The 19177-nt window shown below is 41.1% G+C and overlaps 1 protein-coding gene across 6 annotated transcripts in view; it reads left to right on the plus strand.

Annotated features, from left to right (window-relative positions):
• AFF2 (ALF transcription elongation factor 2) overlaps window positions 1-19177 on the plus strand; it is a 401939-nt gene that overhangs the window by 101408 nt on the left and 281354 nt on the right. For 5 of the 6 annotated variants that reach the window (XM_082207167.1, XM_082207166.1, XM_082207168.1 and 2 more), the window contains exon 2: window positions 9367-9487. In XM_082207167.1, the coding sequence (XP_082063293.1) occupies window positions 9367-9487 (121 nt within the window). Of the gene's footprint in view, window positions 1-6265; window positions 6496-9366; window positions 9488-19177 lie in introns of those variants that run through there. The other variant, XM_082207170.1, reaches the window with a different exon arrangement.

A 19177-nucleotide genomic window follows, 5' to 3' on the forward strand; every position in this document is an offset into this window, starting at 1 on the left:
GTTTCTTTCATGGTGCTCTCGAGCAAACGCCTGCTTAATTTCTTGAAACCTAAAAGCATTGTTTGCCCTTGGACCATTCTCTGAGGCCCCCTTGGGAGGGTGTCATCGCTCAATGGCAGAGCATGTGCCTGGCAGGCAAATGGTCCCAGGTTCAGTTCCTGGCATCTCCAGGTAGGGCTAAAAGAGACTCCTGTACAAAATCCTGGATTGCTGCTGCCAGCTGTTTAGACAATATTGAGCTAGATGGACCAATGGTCTGACTCAGTATGAGGCAGCTTGCTATGTTCCCTACGGCATGCATTGAAAGACTGCATGCCCAAGGTTTGCACGAGGGACTAGGAACATCATCTGATCTTGACATTTATTTCCTCCAGAGACTGCACCAGAATTTTGTTCCAAACTGATACTGAGACACGACTGACGTTGCACGATTTTGACAGTGTGTGTGTGTGCAGGGTGGGTGGTTGGGGGTGATTTGATAGGCTTCAGACAAGAGAAAGGAAGATGCAAAGGGAGGTCCTGATTTCAACCCTACAACTAAAATTTCCATAAACTGCCTTTGGGTCCTGCAGTGGGTGTTTTCATAGATATACTTTAATCTCTTATTTTTGTATCAAGTGTGCTGTCATTTGTCACATTGCATTATGTAAATCTTGGACAGATTTAGCACTCTGTGTAAATAAAAAAAAGTGGTCATCTTGAGGGCTTCGGCATGTAACTGTTGAACATCAAAGATAGAACCATCTATATTTAATAGACAAAAGATTGATTTTGAAGCACAGTGATAAATATTTGTTTGAAAGAGATAGTCATTCTGGCAAAATCGGAAATGATGCGTAAATGTGTATAGACAAAATATGTGCGTTGCATACCATTTTCTTAATGAACATGCTGTACTGTGATTAATCTGATTCAACTGTCTGTTAAGTGGTGATGTTATTAAACAGTAGAATTGGAGCCAGCAGGAGCGAAAGTTTCCTGAGGAGATAGCTGTTTTAAATTTATTAGTCTTTTTAAAAAGTCTTTAAGTGTGTTTGTCTCAAAATTGTTTAGTCTTCATTAAGGTGTCACAAGACTCTTTGTTGCTTTTGCTGCAACCTAACTAACACAGCTGTCCCTCTGGAAATTTGTTTTAAACCTGTTACTGATTAATAATGGTCTTGGACTGCTCACAAGCTTGCTTTTATATTAAACAAGTACTGTAGGTCCTGCAACAAAACACACGGGGCAAATAGCCAGCCAGCCATTATGCAGGATACTCCGTTCTGTTCTCCCTCCCCACTTTTCCATTTCCAACCTTTCATTCAAGTTAAACACAGGAAGTCTGACAAATGAGCAGATATGTCACTACTTGGACATTAAGATAGAAACCTTAGCTAAAGGTGTTCCCAGGTACAGTGGAAGTTTTGCATTCATGATGGAAGTTGTAGTCAGCCCAAGTAAAAAATGCAAGGATTCTATTTTCACACCAAGAGCAGACCTTTCCAAATACCCACTTTACACATGGTCACAGCCCACTCCCCAAGCTCTTTGTTTAAGATCTCAGTAGTGTCAGGGGTGGTAGTCAAAAATACCACTGGACTAGCAAAAAAACACCCTTTTGTGAATCAGTATAGCTGTCTTCAATCCAGATTTTAGGTTGGAAAACTATTTTTTCCTAAAATGTATTCCCTCCCCTGCACCACTCTATTCTTTTACATATCCAAATTGATTTATTATACCCATGTTTAGGGTTCCCAATTGGATTATGTCAGGGGAAGGGGCTGCCCCAGAGACAGAAGGGGTGGGGGAAATAACTGAAATGGCAGTGTGAATTTCCTGATCCAGTGTTTTCTTTTCTTCTGCCTCTGAGCCAGCCCCCACTCCACCTACTTTCCACTGAAATAATCCATCTAGTCTCCATTTCACTTCAGATGGAAATAAATACCTCCTCTAGTCTGGACTCTGCATCTCCACTGCAGAGACTGAGATGGATAGAGAAAGTAAAGGAGTACAGAGCCTCACCACCACGAGAACCTATGCAATAATTTGCAGCCAGGTCCTGCCAGGCTGAAGCTTGCAAGCTGCACGCAGATTATGGTTTTCTTTTTTAAAAAATTCTTTTAAAAATTTTATTTTAAAATTTTCTTTTTAAAAGTTTTTATTTTTTATTTTAATTTTTTAAAAACTTTATTCCAAAACCGAAAAAGAATTACAAACATCAGATTCAAAATCCATATTCGTTTTGTAACCTAAGCCTATTACATAGTTGACTAGATTAAAATATACCTAATTGCTATAGACTTCCCTTTGCTATATATAAATGCAACACAATTAGAAATATATTAGAATTTTTTTATAAATTCCACCATACCCCCCCCACGCCCCTTCACCCATATGTGATCTCAATATATTTTTTTACTTCTTCCATCTTGTTGTGTTGGTGTAGTTTAATAATTATTCATTTATTCTTTTATTATTTCCTTGCTTACCCCTGCACGTTTGACACATTATCTATTAATATTCCAGTTCTGGAACCATATTTTTTCATGTATTCCTTCACTCCATCCCACTCTTTAATTATTCTCTGATTTGAATGGCCTCTAATGATTGATGATTTTAAAAAGTTTTTAAAGTGCTTTTGCACTTCAAACTCTCCATCTGCCACCTGGAGGGGCCAAGGCAAACCTGGATATCTGGCAACCCTATCAGTATTGAATACACTGAGTGGCGGCAGCAATACAGGGTTGTAGGGAGGATTCTTTCTCAGCCCTTCATGGAGAGATTTCAGAGAGCGAAGCTTGAAACTTCTGCATGCAAATCAGATGCTGTACAGTGGACCCTAAAACAGCACGTTTGAACTGTCTCCTTATGAGAACCACAACAGCTTTCAAGGTAGCTTCATGCAAAGGAAAAACTTAAACTTATTTCAGAGGAAGTTATGTCTGGATTGTTGTCATGAGAGGGTCAAGGAATCAGCCTCTCGCATCCTGTCATCCCACCGCAACTATCTCAGGCCAGTCATTAATCAGTAGATGTCCCTATAGAATCCTTAATTTGGCACCCCACCCATGTCTGCATACCAGGATCATGTATCTAGAGATGAACAAGACATGAGTAAAGAGTATTGGAATTTTCTTTTGGAGGAAAATTCATCTTCTTCCTACCCGAGCCCTGTAATAGGTAAACAAATCTGAGTTTATTTTAGGATAGCAGATCATGTGAGTGGACTAAAGCCAACGTAAAGACAGTAGCATGCAAACAAACCTAAACAGGGCTAAACTGATGCTAGTCACTATCCCTCATAACAGTTTTCAGCCATGCTGAAAACACCTGCTTTAACTCAGCAGTCCCCCCCATCTTTATCATAATGAAGACTTCCCATTGCTTTCACTTGCCCTCAGTGACGTCATAATGTAGTCAAAACTGATTAACCAATTGTTTTATTCTCTGATATCTTATCATGTCATCACATGACTATGTAGTACTATGCAGTATTACTATGTGATTCCTGGTTGGGTAGGATCACCCACATGACAAATTCAGGAAGGAAGGAGCAGAAGAAGTCAGGGAAAGCAATTGTATTTTCCCCAGATTTCAATCTGAACACTTTATTGGAGTAACTGGGCATGAGAAGTTAATTTCCTTCATGAGTGTAAATCACCTTATGTGAAGCTAATTGAAGGTGCAAGATCAGCCAAGCCAGTTACTATGATAATAGCCCAGTACGCTGACTATATCTGTGATATCTGAGCAGTCAGCTCAGTGTTTCTTAGTCTGTGAGTCTGCAGTTAGTCTGTTAGTCTGTGTTGCTTGTATGGTGTTATATATTAATTCTCTGAACTTGTTTAGAGCATCAGAAATACTTTGTATTTCTATCTATCTATATTTGCAAAAGCCCACTGTTTTGCTGAGCCTTATCTTCTGCAACAGTAAAGTATCTTGGTTTCTGTGTAGCTACAGGTACTGGGAGCAACTTTCACTGTGCGGGTATCTCTCCTGAGATTTCCAGTACATTTATTGTGGCTTCATTTATTCTGTTTTCTTTCCATGTGAAAACAAGAATGCAAAGCTAAGGAATCATCAAGGAGATGGTTACATGGGACGTCTCTGGCCCCTTTTGGGTGTTTGGGTTCAAACACAACCTGCCTGCATCCGGAGAACTTTAATTGAGTAGATAAAGAGGTCTCTGTAATTATAAAACTGTAGTAGGTATAACAAGAGGCTAAATACATAGCTGTGGTTTTAATTAGACAGTGCTTCAAATTAGTAATTGTGGCTTCAGTGAGGAATCAGTGACTTTATACCCTGCAAAAGCCCCATCACAGCACAGCTCATTCCTCATTATGTCACACTGTGTGAATCTTTCAGTATATTGGCATGCTGAGCTGAAAAGGCAAACATCGATATTGGGTTATCTTCCTGGTACAGAAAAGCTAGAATGGAGATTAAATTCATTCCCAGTAGAGATGTGGGAATATATTGTTCTTTACCATGTATATGTGTGACCATGTCTGGAAGGTGAATTTTTATATGTGAGAGTGGGTGGTGTGCCTATGTATATATGTATATTTGCATAAGATCAAACCAAGCAGTAGAACTTAAGGTAGGCCTTTGCAATTAGGGGTTGGGTCAATTCTCAATGGCTCTTGCATGAGATAAATTAAGTAGGCTACAACTTACATGCACAGGTGAAGAAAGATTAAGATCTATCCATTCATCCCGAGATACTTGGGGTTGTAGCCAGTGTTAGTCTTACTCAGAGTAGATCCATTGAAATTAATGACCATGACTAATTTAGATTCCTTAATTTCAGTGGGTAAAACATAGCTGGATACCCTTCCAAGGGTCCTGCCAGTATTTGCTCAGCATACTGCACACACAGACACGCAAACACACACATATATAACACAATTTGCGCTATACAATTAAAGTTGCATCATGCCACTTTAAACAGTCATGGCTTCCCCCTGTTCTTACAGTGGCTACCCAGATCCCTGTGGAAAACTCTTAAGCAAGACCTAAGCCCAAGAGCACTCTCCCCTCCTGCGGTTTACAGCAGCTGGTATTCAGAAGCATTTCTGCCACCAACTATGGAGGCAGAGCTACTACAGGCTAATACTGGGAGGTGTAGTTTGTTAAGGGTTCTGAGAGTGGTTAGGAGGCTACTATTCACAGAGTGGTTTAAGAAATCAGTTCCTCTTCCCAGGACACTTTGGGAAATTGTAGTGCTGTGAAGGGTATAGGGGTCTCCTAACAACTCTCAATACCCTTTACAAACTACCGTATTTTTCGCCCCATAGGACGCACTTTTTCCCCTCCAAAAATGAAGGGGAAATGTGTGTGCGTCCTATGGGGCGAACGCAGGCTTTCGCTGAAGCCTGGAGAGCGAGAGCCGTTGATGCGCACCGACCCCTCTCGCTCTCCAGGCTTCGGGTAGATCTCTGCAAGCCGTGGGAGCCCGCGCAGCGCTCCCACAGCTTGCGGAGAGTTGCCTGCATGCCGAAGGCTGGGTGCGCTGAGTTCAGCGTGCTCAAACTTCACACACCTCTCCACAAGGCGCGGGAGCCTGGCGCTGGGCTCCCGCTGCTTGTGGAGAGTTGCCTGTTCTGGGGGCTGGGGTCGGGGGAAGCTCGGGCTTCCCTCGCCCCAGCCCCGTGCCTGGGGGGAAAATAATTTTTTTCCCTTTATTTCCCCCCAAAAAAACTAGGTGCGCCTTATGGGACAGTGCGTCCTATAGGGCGAAAAATACAGTACACTGCTCATGATTTCTTGGGGGAATCTGTGACTGCTTAAAGGGATATGATTCTGCTTTAAATGTATAGTGCAGATGGAAAGTAATAGAGACAGCAGAGGGAGAGAAAATACCTGTTTTTGACTGTGAGTGTTATCTGTGGCAGCGATGTGGTCTGGGGTTCAGAACCCACCATCTTCTATCAAACAGATCTGAAGTGACTGTGCATTATAAGGCTTGAGAGCACATTGTGAATGGGTTCAGATATGTAACTACCTGCTCCTGTGTGTGACTTCTACTCTTAACAAGTAGCACAGTATCAGAGAACATAATTGCAATGTACGGTAGTTCATCCTTCTCCAAAATAGTTGGAATGGGAAGCCAAAATCACTGGCTGCAAAGCATGTTGTGACTTTATGACAGTGGGACTTGACAGCACCCCCACACAGAGACACACAGAAGCACAACACTGTTGGATTTCAGCTCTGCCATGTGCTTTGTGACATCACAGTGAATGTATGGTTGGAATCTCAACCTCAGCTCATTGATCCGAGAATACATAGCAGTAAAAGTTCTCAAAGGTGCTGTAATCCACATTAAGAAGCAGGTTCACCATCTCTGCTCTCACCCACTTCAGTGTATTTTGAGCTATGTGACTCCTGCAGTGTCTCAAGAGGAGCACTTTGTGGTCTCCTTGGGCTTGACTCAAAGTAGACAGGAGGAAAATGGGTAGGAGGTGCCTACTGTTTCTTGAAAGGCACAAGGAGAAAAAGCTTTACCCAGTAAGTTCAACCCATCAGTTTTGACTCATTCAGATGAAAGATAAAGAAATATGTTGGGCATCAGGCTAAAAGTTGTAAATGAGGGGCCAGCAGCTAGAACATCTGGACCAAATGCACTCCATCGATGTTCTGTCATCTTCTTAGCAGATTCCAAACCCATAAGCAAAAAGTAAAAGAAAGGTGCAGTTGAGCATGAAGTATGGCAGCTGGACTTGCCAGGTAGTAAGTTGTGAGGGTGAGTTAAGGTCTTAATCCTCCACCAACCCACACGGCCATATTCCATTGGCAAACTGGTCATGTTATTTAACATGGAAGTATAGACCCAAATGGCTTTTCCTTCTGATGATGGCTTCATTCACATGGGAGCTTATTCTGTTTCACTGACATTCCCCTAACTGTTAATTTCTGTGTTATATTTGGGTTTTCACATGACATAAAAGCCACTTCTGGAAACCTAATGGAATACAGTGGAAGCTTTGAGCTCATTTTGGTGTTAACTGGTTCTAGATATAATCCATTTGGAATCCCATTGAAACAGGAAACAGAATTTGGGTCAGTATACCGGTTCTTTACTGCTGTATTCATGGGTGAATCATGGGTGAGGAGTGCCATCAGCTTTGACTGGTGGCCCAACTGTGTCCCTATCTGGACAGGGATGGCCTAATTTCTGTTGTCTGTGCTCTGGTAACATCTAGGTTATATTCAGTGCTATTTTTCTAGGAAAAAAGGGTTCCAGAATACACCACGAACACCTCCTTTGTTCTCCTATAATGGCAATGGTGCCCATCTGAGAGGTTCTAACTTTGAGGTAGACAACACAAATTAGGCTATCTCTGTCAAGATAGGGACACAGTTGGGACACCAGGTGAAGCTAATGGAAGGCACTCACTCTACGCCAATGAGGCAACCTGAGCCTCAGGTGACAGCAAAGGAACCAGACATACCCCCAAGCTACTTACCCACTCCACTCACACTTTCTCAGAACCAGCCCCACCATGAAGCAGAATGAGGCAGCAGAACCCAACACAGCAAAAATTGCTTGAGGACAGAGCTGTGTGCATCATACAGCCTCCCCTATATCCCCCTTGCAAGTCTGCTGCTCTCAGGTGCACTGCCCTGTTATCAGCTGTGGAAAGGTCACAGCTCAGTGATGGGCATGCAGAAGACTCCTGCCTGAAACCATGGTTTACTGCTGCCAGTCAGTGCAGACAATACTGGTTGATCTGGCTAAGTAGAAGGCAGCTTCCTGTGTTCCTAAAACATTCCACTAAGGTCCATTTTGATGGATTTGCTCAAGCAGATATTTTGGTGCAAATGTTTAGGACTTGGCTGCCAATATGCAATTTAAAGTCAATTCACACAAATCATTTAATGATAAAGCAAGAAGCTTTTGGTGTGTAGTAACCAAAATCTTAAAGTCAAGTTTCTCATTTGTTTTATTTCCTAAACAAAGGATCTCTCTCAGACTTGTCAACACAACCATTCTGTTTTAAAGTGCTGATTTACAACTAACAGCCAATGTATCCCATTTGTTACATCTCTGTGCTGCCTAGAAGGACAGACTATAATTATGTACATTGATTTGAGCAATTATAGAGCTTGATTTTTATTAATCTACTTTTTAACCTACTAGAAAATAGTAAATGGTATATTGCTTATTTACTATATAATTATGTTTTTAGTAATGATTTATGTCAGACTGGATTAGATTGGTGGGATTTAATTAAACACGTAAAGCAGCAATAAAAGTGGGGTTTTTTTAATTAAAACAAAGCTCCTGTTACAATATTCTGGTTGCATAAATTTCTCTTATTAAAATGTCTCACACACATGTAGCCCTGCTTGCCATAGATAGATAGAACAGTTTAAACTACTGTAGTTATGATGGTATTTTGCCTATGAAAACGTGTTGAAGTACATCCTATCTAGGAAGAAGGCTCTGGGTTCAACTCAGGAAGTTGCCTTATGCCAGTTTGGATTGTTAGCCCATCCAGCCCAGAAATGTCTATTCAGTCTAGTACCAGCTCTCCAAGATTTCAGACCTTCCCTTCACCTGCAAACTACCGCTCTAGAAATGTAAACTTTCTGGAAATTCCTTTGCAGGGGACAGCAGACAGAAATGTGTTGTTGTTTGTAATCCACCTGTGAATTGTTTTATTAGACAATTTATGTAAGCAAGAAAGTCTGACTATAGCACCATGTTGACTCTATGCTTTGATTTAGATTTTCGCACCTGCCAATAGGGCTGGCGATATTGATATATCGTCCAAAACTGGTTTGAAGTCTGTATCAGTTTCATAATTTTTGACCTGGCAATGCATTGAGAATCATGGTATGTGTATTGTGTGTGGCATGCAAAAATCACAATGTAAGAAAAACTGTGAAGCCAGCCAATGCTTCTACATAGCTCCATTCTTACATCAGACATTGTGATATATCAGTATATCACAATGTTTAGCTGGTGATATATAGCAATGCTGAAAACTAGATATCGCCCAGCCCTATCTGCCAGAATTGGGTCTAAACTAAGCTAACATTACAGTGAAGACTAAATGCAATCTAGTCAAACTGCAAAAACAACTGGGGAGGGGGATAGTTGTTTACGAGCAACTTGTTGATTTGTATTTACAACCGGGTTTTTGTAACAAGTTTAAAGACAGTTGCGGTAAAACTGAAAACCTGGCACAAACCTCTGCAGGTGGTACAGGGACCTCCAGACCTGGAGATAGGAATGTCTGGATCCGGTGGCCCACCTGAATAACTGGCAGCTGGGTATTATGAGTCTGGGCAAGGCTTTCCACTTAAAACTGGTAAGAACAATGTCTTGGTACGAAGAAGAATAACAACTTCTCTCTCTTTTTAAAATTCTAGTCACTATGAACAAGATCGGAACGCACTAAAGAGGAAAGAATGGGAACGGAGAAATCAAGAGGTCCAGCAGGATGAAGACTTCTTTACATCTGGCTTTAACCTCTTTGGAGAACCCTACAAGGTAAACAAACAACTGAAGCTGTATTCAACATTCATTTCATTTGAAACAGCTCTCCCCACCCTCCGCAATTTCACCAAACATTAATCACACGTTAGTCCCTCAGAGAGGACAGCAGCACTGAGGGCATCCTCTTGGTTTCATGCATTGCAAAATATGCTTCCACAGAAGCGCATTGACTGGTTTAATTATCTGTGGCAATTGGGGGTCCTCTGGGCTGCCACTGGGTTCTTCTGCATGAGATCCACCCAGTGGCTGAAGTACCCTAGTCTGCAAAGGGTTGTTACAATAGCAAGAATAATTAGCACTGAAACAATGACAGTTCAGTGGCAGTTCCCACTATGGAGATTTCTTTAATATGATATCACTGCAAGACAGCCGTGCGAGTTGACCGTCGAGGCCCTGCTTTCGCTGAGGTGTTCAACCTGTGACTGGGCTGTGCCATTTCAGGTTGTGTGTTGGGGGCTAAGGCTTGCGTAGATAAATGTTCCTTCTCTCAGAATGCAGAAAACTTTTTCTTCTGTATGAAAAGGTATAGCCCAGAAATGGGTTTACTAGTGATATCTACAGAATACACAGACATGCCAGAAGCCTTTCTTCTCCCTGATGCATATCTTTGGAATTCTGCAGTCAGGAAAGGAGGGGCTTGTATTTTCTATTTTTCCAGTTAAAACAAAAAAAAAAACTCCACCCCACCACAAACTAAATTTAAATAAGACTCCCAGAAGGCACCTGAAATAATTTATTTATTTACAAGGTTTTTTAAAAATAATAATAATGTTTTTATTATTATCACTTTTCATTAAAGACTGAGGATGATGGTTCTTTGAATTTATATCTTACTTTCCCCTCTCCCCTCAAACCTTTCACAGGAATATAAATGTCATATAAAGGGAAGTGTGTTGCTCATTAAATTGCTGTTGTGAATGTATACCCCAGTATCTGGAACTCTTGCCAGAACGCTAGCAAAATCCAAGAAATATAAAACTAGCAGAACAATAATGAGCAATACTGAGAGAATCACTGTGAAAACGAGCTCCTTAGCCCATGCAAGTAAACTCTGGATTGAATCCTACCAAAATCATCCTCCCCTGGACCTGCTCAGTTTTCTTGCTCATTAGTAAATTATGCAGGCTCCTTAGCATAAAGATCTTAGTTGAAAAAGACTGTTCTGTCACATACCATTTCACCAATGCTTATTTCCCCTCTCCCCTGGCCCCACTGCTGTTTTGGCTGCTGCGTCGTCGTCGTCTTCTTCTTCTTTTTGCCACTTAAGGAAATGTTCGCATTCATGTAATCTCAAGTCCTCACCCGCATCATATAGCAAGATCTCATCTTGTCACGAAATGGTGTATCGTCATTATGTTTGCTAGATGATCCCTGATTGGTTCATATCACTCATCAGGCTAATCCAGGTGGAAGCAATGGTATCGAGGGAAATAGTGTTGAAGCAGTAACCACCAGGCAAAACAATGGAACTGGACAGGACTGGCAGGGCCGGAGGTGGGGAGGAGAGAATGTGAATCGGTTCACGCAGCCTAAGTGGCTTTATGCAGGAATGACAACCCACTAGTATCAATCTGAATTTTTTTTACTGGAAAACACTTGGCATATCCTGCCACCTCCACCACTTCCAAACTGGCACACAATCCCTAGATGGTTAAGAAGGTATACACCTCATGCGGAAAAAACAATTCTTCCTGAAGCAAAGGGGGAAACTCTCTCTCTCTCTTTTACTGTCATAACTATCCAAAGCTGTCTTTTGGGAGAATGGTTGAAAATGTACAGCATATCAGCAGGGTAGCAGAGCCTCTTCTGAAAATCCTCCAAGGGACTTCCTTGCCTGTGATTTTCATCACCAAGGGATGTTCCCCATTTGACTGTCTCTGCTGCTTTGATGATCACCCAAAAGCATTCCCTGAAGAATTCAGCTGGATTGAAATGCACAGATTCCTTTTTTCCTTTCCATCAATGACAGTCTTTGGCAAATACCACCTAGGGTTCATATAACAAACAGATAATGTGGAAGATGAAACCTTTCAAGTCTTCTCTGTGGAATAAGCCTAGATCTGAAGGCATGATTGTCCGAGGTCATGAGCACAAATCACACAAGTGAATTCGAGGCAAAATTCATTGTTATTTTCTGTCATCATTATTTTTAGTTACTAAGCATTATGTAAACAATTATGCTATTTTCTGCATTGTTTTTGGTGTTTCTCTTCCACTGAAATGCATGGAAAGTAATTATGTAATTAATTACATTAGTTCCAGCCATAGTTCATAGCAAATTGAATAATGTAAGACTCCGAACTGTAGCAAGACAGAAACACTGCTGATTGCAATGAACACAAAATGGGACAGAAGTCATTGTCTCCTTACATCCCTAGCTCTTCTGTTGAGATATGACCCCTGTCCCTTAAATAAAAATGAATAAAATGAATTATTAAAGTTGTATACCACCCTTCATTTGTAGATCTTGGGGCAGTTCACAGCATAAATTAAGATACCTTTTGATCATTTCAGTGTCTACATTAATTGGATCTTCACTTCTGATTGTCATTGCTCTCATTCATAATGTCCCTGTTGGTCCACGAAACTTTGCTAGTTTATGTTAATCTTAATTTGGCAATGATGGGAGAAACCCTGTGACTTGATGATGCCCACTTATCCAAACTTAATTATCCAAGTTCTCTGAAATTTCATCAAGACAGCTGTTTATATTCTGTTTCTGCTGCTTCTTTTGCCACATCTCACATCCATTGTTTGCTTCCTGCATCCACATAAAACCTGCTGGAAGTTTTGGATTATCCACCCTTCACATAGGTGGTTGTCTCCTTGGTCTTTTGAGATTGTAGGGCCTCCATACTGACACTGTTTTATTCCTTTGACCTGAAGCACCTCTTGCTGCAAGTCCTGCATTTGTCCATTTTAACATCATGGCCTTTTCCACTACAACCATAACTTTCTATCTTTGTTACATCCAGTTGTTAGTTTTTCTTTCTCAGAATATTGCTCATTCCAGAACATGTGGTGTTATTCTGGAGGTGTTCATACTTCTCTGTGTCATGAGCCGGATCTAGACACATCAAAGAAGTGTTTCAGTTAAACGCGCTGTAAATTTAAACAGAGAAACAGGTAGAGAAAAATTGGGTTCCACAGTGCCATCGGTGTCACAATGTTATATCGCATATACAGTGCATATAAATTGCTTTTTCTTTACCAATCTAGCTGAAGTCCATGGACTGTTTTTCTCCACTATTACACATCACAGGTAATATGCACAGGTAATTGGCCCAGTATACCTGAAGGAGTGTCTCCACCCCTATCGTCCAGCCTGAACACTGAGGTCCAGTGGCAAGGGCCTTTTGGCGGATCCCTCACTGCGAGAAGTGAGGTTACAGGGAACCAGGCAAAGGGCCTTCTTGGTAGTGGCGCCTGCCCTGCGGAACGCCCTTCCATCAGATGTCAAAGAAATAAACAACTCTCTGACTTTCAGAAGACATCTGGAGGCAGCCCTGTTTAGGGAAGTTTTTAATGTCTAATGTTTTATTGTGTTTTTAATATTCTGTTGGGAGCCACCCAGAGTGGCTGGGGAGGCCTGGCCAGATGAGCAGGGTATAAGTAATAAATTATTATTATTATTATTATTATTATTATTATTATTATTATTAAACACTTTAGCTTTCAAGTCGAAGGAAATATTTCTATTTTTCATCTTAAAGCTGTGTTTTCCAAAGGCTGCCCAGGATTGTTTTATTTTCCTCCCTATTTCATTTGGTTTTCTGCTCTCAATATGATTTTTTTTAATCCTAAATGTTTTCTTCAATGTGCTTTGTTTCTTTGTTTTAAAATAGTATATCATTCTCTTCTTCAAACATTATTTTAATCTTGGCTAGATTCACCTTCATACCTTTTTTATTTTTCACTTTGTTCTTCCAGCATTTCTTGTAGTATTTTTTTTTACTTTTGACTGTTATGGCTATATCATCTGCATATTGTATATGATTTAATAACTTCCATTGATTCCTTTTTCTAACCACCTCAGCTTTTTAAATACATCTTCCAAGTTGACTGTAGATAGCTTAGGTGATTAGCTATCTCCTTGTCTTACGCCTCTTTTTAAGGGTCTTGGACTGGTTTTATGTGGTTACCCCAAGCGAATGGTCTCCTATTCACTGACACTTTTGGTTGTCACAGTGTCCTTCAGCTCCATTGAAGAAATTCAGCTAAAACCCTTTCATGCGGACATTTGTCACTGATGTGGAATAGTTCAAACTGAGAAATTGAACCCAGTTGCTTCAGTGCAAAGTGAGCTTTATGGGCCACTGAGATGATAAGAGAATAAGGAAAGGGGAGTCAAGTCTAAAGAATGGAAACAATAAACAAGAGGAAATCTACCCAAAAGGGAAAGGTGAATCTTTTTGTAGGAAATAATTTATGTAGATAGCAGTATATTTCTGTAGAGAAGAGTGATACAGAACTCTAACCTTAATGATTAGAATCACCTGCATCTCAGCACATTAATGGGCCAGTAGGACTTTTAACATGGTCTTTTAAGGCAGTTGGCTTGAAAGAGAGTCCCAGATGGTGTGGAACATGGCCAGCTGGTTGTGGAAAGAATTATGTGGAACTTTTTTTTTAAGGCATTTTTTCCAACACTTGCTAAAACCAGAACTCATCTCCTTGTCTGCAGAAGTCTCTGCTTCTGAAAGACTCAAAGAAACAAGTAACTGTAGCTTGCAAATTGTGTCTTGATGTCCAATGCCTGGGACATGAACAACTGTAGCCAGACGTCACTTTAGGAAAAGTGAAATGTTACTTGATTAAACACTTTTTTAAAAAAGCAGGGAGGATCACATTTTGCTATTCATCAAGGACTTTGAATGAGTGTGAAGAATTATACCAGTGAGTCAAACCAGACATGGAGTTTATGTCTTAGTGGACTCCCCTTCATTAGAGGTTTGTAAGCAGAGGTTGGATGGCCATCTATCATGTATGCTCTAGTTGAGATTCCTGCATTTCTGGGGGTTGGACCTTGGGGTACCTTTCAACTCTACAATTCTATGATTCCCTAAGTCTTCAGAAAAAACTGCATGGGTGAAATGGGTTTTCAACTAGTTCTTCACAAGAAAGAAAGAAAGAAAGAAAGAAAGAAAGAAAGAAAGAAAGAGAAAGAAAGTAAGTTTAGGAGAAAGCTTACTATAGAGTCAGACAACTGGGATCCATGCAGTACCTGATCAAATGTTTATCCCAGACACCTGTAACTGGGTGATGACTACGCCCTGAATGATAGAGATCAGCCTTCCAAACAACATAGAAAATATATTAGCTCCTTATAATTCTTGCTGGCCAAGCTGATGCCTGCATACACTTAAGGGATCTCATAGGAACATATGAAGTTACCTTAATACTGATTAATACCAAGTTCAGTCCTCAGCATCTCCAGGTATGAGTGGGAGAGATCCCTGCCTGAAACCCTGGAGAATGACTGCCAGTCAGCTAGATGGACCAAGGGTCTCAGTCAGTATAAAGCAGTCTCTGATGTTGATACTGAACTGTTACCAGGCAACCAGATATCCCCATTTCCTCACCTTTCCAGAAGTGAAAATCCGCATAGTGTAACCAGACCCTTAAGACGAGAATTGTCTAAGTGGCAGCGGCCCAGCTCCCCACCCCTTACACAAATGCTGCCTCAGCAATACTGCAGGGAGGATATGAGAGGAGGAGAACAAGCAAGCAAGTGTTCACCATTTGCATCGTAATTCCTCCCGGTCCCTTAAGCACAATGGAATCTCCTTGTTTAAAAAATTGGGGGGGGGCTGAGCCTAGGCTAGCTTTGGCTGCTGCCCAAACAAGTTCATTGTGCAGCTTCGGTTGAAGGAGGCGGGTCAGGCACAAAGAGCTTATTCTTAGCTTAAACGGAATGCACTTTTTTGCCACTCAAAATTACCAATTTAAGAGTGGGTTTTTTTGTTTTCAGTTTTGGTGTGTGTGCTTTTAAAAAACCCAAAACTGTTTCTTGTATACAGTGTAATTCTTAGCTTTACACAATTGATGAGCTTTCTAAATATTTACTTCAGTGCACAGCTCCTTGAATAGAAGCCCTCGGAGGAAAACCAGAAGGGGGGAAAAGCATTCTTCCTATTCCCCCCACCCTTTCCTCATAATCTTATACTCCAGTGTTATGATCCGGGGTGTTGCAAACTACTTAAAGGATTTGGGACACAGGTGCATGAGTGTGCATTTGCATAAAATTTGCATTGCCTGATTTGTATGGATGGGTGCTTCTGGGGAATTAAGACGGGGTGGCTGGGGTCTCCTCCATGCTGCGCTTTGCAGACTAACCCTATGAGCAAGGTTTCTTTGAAAAATAATGTTGAGAAAAGGTGGGAAAGGGCAAAAGAGTTTGGGGCCACATCAATAGATTTGGGGTTCATGCCTAAGGACTACGATCTGACAACACTCCAGGTTGTGGTAATCACCGAGGATACTCTTCTGATTGCTTTCCTCCATGAAATCCCATAGCTTTTTATTCCACAAATGTTCTGGTTTATTATTGTTCCACGTTTGATGTGCTGTAGGCCTTCCACACATGGCAATAATGTGGTAGCATTGGGGAAGTGTCACAGAGCAACTAATATGGCAGAATAAACCCACCACTAATGCACTTTTGCTGTGTCACGGACATGTGCCAGAATACACTTTCAGAAATACACCTGTCCAGAGAGACCAATTTTCAATTTCATTTTGCAGCAGAGATAAAAAGTAACTACTGAATACCTTTAGATCTACCTTTTTCTGTTACAGTTGCATTGACAGAACCATGGGTGCTGATTATGCCTCCTCCAGTTCCACTTTTAAGTATCACAAATAATCAAAATGGAGAGGAAACAGGGATGGAAATATAACAGCATTTGTCATTCCTAACGGAGCAATGGCACTGCTGGAACCCACCCCAATTTAAAACTAGAGACACACTTCACTCCTAATCTCAGCAAACTACATACTTTCTCCAGTCATTTCCTGAATTTGCATCCTCCTGTGGAATAAAATAGTTAATATTGCCCCTGCTTAAAAACAAGCACATCACTCATAGCCTCAAAAAAATGTATTTAGTTCAGGGGAATTTGTATAATCATTAAGTTCCTTCAAGCCAGTTCACACTTGGCTACCCTTCCCCTTTCCTTTAGAGGTAGACTCAAGTTACCCCTAGTAAATTACCTCTCTTAAAAAAATTATTTCTAGCTACTGCTCAGATGTAACTTTGGCCCATAAAATGAGCAATAATCTGTGTACAAATTCCTGTTCATATAAATGGATTCTTTGGGGTGAGAAAGAAGAAACAGTCTGGAAAACAGAGTAGAAAAGCACTGGAGATGAAAACATAATAATGTCAAAAATGAGTCAGGATTTGCTTAATAACTGCAGCACAGAAAATAACTGTGAATCATAGATTTGCAAAACAGACTCTAAACGGTTCTAGAAAACAGAACAGAGGACTTCCAAATCTAGCTGGCAACAATTTATATAGATACATATTCCTTTTATAATAGATCTTAAGGAATCTGTAGAAGAAAGTTGTTTAGGGGTACTTTCATTATCCTACTCATATTGAAATACTGCCCAAACTTAGTTTCACAAAATGTTTAGGGGTATGTGTACCCCTGCGTACCCCCAGAAAAAAAGCACTGAGCAGAACAATAATATTAAGAAAAGCTTTCTAAAGTTTTCTGCCTCACAATGTAATACGACAAGTTAGGCAAGTGCTTTCCAAACTTTCCATGTTGGTGACACACTTTTTAGACATGCATCATTTCCTAACACATTGATTCAGTTTGACTAGCAAACTGGAGGTTAAACTAACCCCTTTCTAGCCCTGGAAGGAGCATGGGAAGACTGCTGCTGACACACTAACACTGTTTGGAAATCTCTGAGTTAGACTCTGCTCACACTAGCAGCCTGAAGTTCATTTCCCCTGCGCTGCATTTCCCAGTTGCTTTCTCCCACCACTGTTTACACCAAAGCAGAGGCAGGGGGATGCCTTCGCCAGACAATTTCTTCCCCTGTGGTGTGTGGGCGCACTGCCAACCATGCATGCGCAAAAGCCGCCCGAACTTGTTCAGAGCGTGACAGAACTGTGGCTTCTGTTTTCAAACTGGATGGAACCTGGTTTCAGGAGAAACAGATCCAAAGACGAGTATTCCCCTTAAGGCTGCGGGACACAGATGGATTGTGGCTAACGTCGTGTGAACCTGGCTTAGATAAAACAGCGGCGGGAGCACGCTGGAGTAAATGGTAATGTGTACAAACCCTTAGATAGCTATAACTTATAACCTTCACCATCTAACATAGTAGACTGCCTGGGGGTCCTGTTTGCCATTGCTGCCAGCCTTTCTACGCGCTTCCCTTTTCTTCTCCATTGGGGTACCCAGCGTGAAGCCTCTCCAGATGCTGTGCTCTACAACACCCACCAGTCCCAACCAGCATGGCCAATGGTTAAGGATGGTGGGCATTGTAGTTCTGGAGGCCATTACATTGGCTACCCCTGCTCTAGGCTGGCAGCTCAAGGGTCAAAGGCCGGACTTGCCTTTGAGGACTCCAGCTGCTGTTTGTAGGGGATACTACAAACAGAGCAGGCACTAACCACTTCTTGTACCTTTCTCTCTCAACTTGAAATGTCACATGCAGCCCAAGCCAATGGGTATGAACTCTATTGACTGCTTATATCCGCATGTGGCTAGGGGTGCCTACCTCACACACTAAGCAGGGACAAAACAAATGCTGAAGGCTTTCTTTCCACACCTCAACAAGAGAGATGTTGAGTTCCTTCTTGTACGCTAAGGATTTTCGCTTGCCCTTCCCAGTTGCTAAGCTATAGGTTCTGATGATTCTGCGATTCTGTGCACTAACAATGGCAATCAAGAGATCTGTAATAATGAAAAGATACATAATCAGAGCATGTAATCCCCATAGGAAACATTGCCAGCAGTAAAAGCCAACAGTAAAAGCATGGGATATGAAAGTGAAAACTCACAATGGTGGCAAAAATTAACTGAATTGGTCAGAATGATGGGGGAAAGAGTAAAAAACAAAACAAAAAACTCAGAAGAATTTGGAAGCTTATCGTCTCATTTTATTGAACAGAATTACAAGATGCAATCATTTAACATTTTCTTGCAGCAGAAATGCAACGTAATTATGTTGGAAGAGTATTAATGATCTATAGCACTGGCTATTGTAATAGATGCTTATAAATGTGGAACCTGTAGTCCATAATTAGGACACTTTCTATCTGAAGAGCAGGTTTATGCAGTTTTTAAAAAATATATGTTGTCTATGTTGGGGGGGTATGTATGAATGAATGTAGACTTTCTCGGTGCAAAATTGGCACACAAGCTCATAATATTTTCAATTTAAATTCAAAGCTGAGGAAATTTTTTGAGGCAACAGAGTTTTCCTCAGAATGCATCCAAGGATTATGAGCCGAGAGAAGTCGTATTCTGAGTCCATTGTTTTTCGTCTTCAACAGCACCGCTACTTACCCCTGCTGCTTCTTGCAATCCTAACACTGCTTTCCTAGGCATAGATTCCACTGAGTCCAGTAAGATGTCCAAGTAAATGTTATTAAGATTGCAGCCATGCTGAATAGTGAAATCACTGAGGTATATTCATGTTGTCATTGTTTCCCTTCTT

This window comes from Podarcis vaucheri (assembly GCF_965113315.1).
Source record: "Podarcis vaucheri genome assembly, chromosome: Z".
Lineage (NCBI taxonomy): Eukaryota > Metazoa > Chordata > Lepidosauria > Squamata > Lacertidae > Podarcis > Podarcis vaucheri.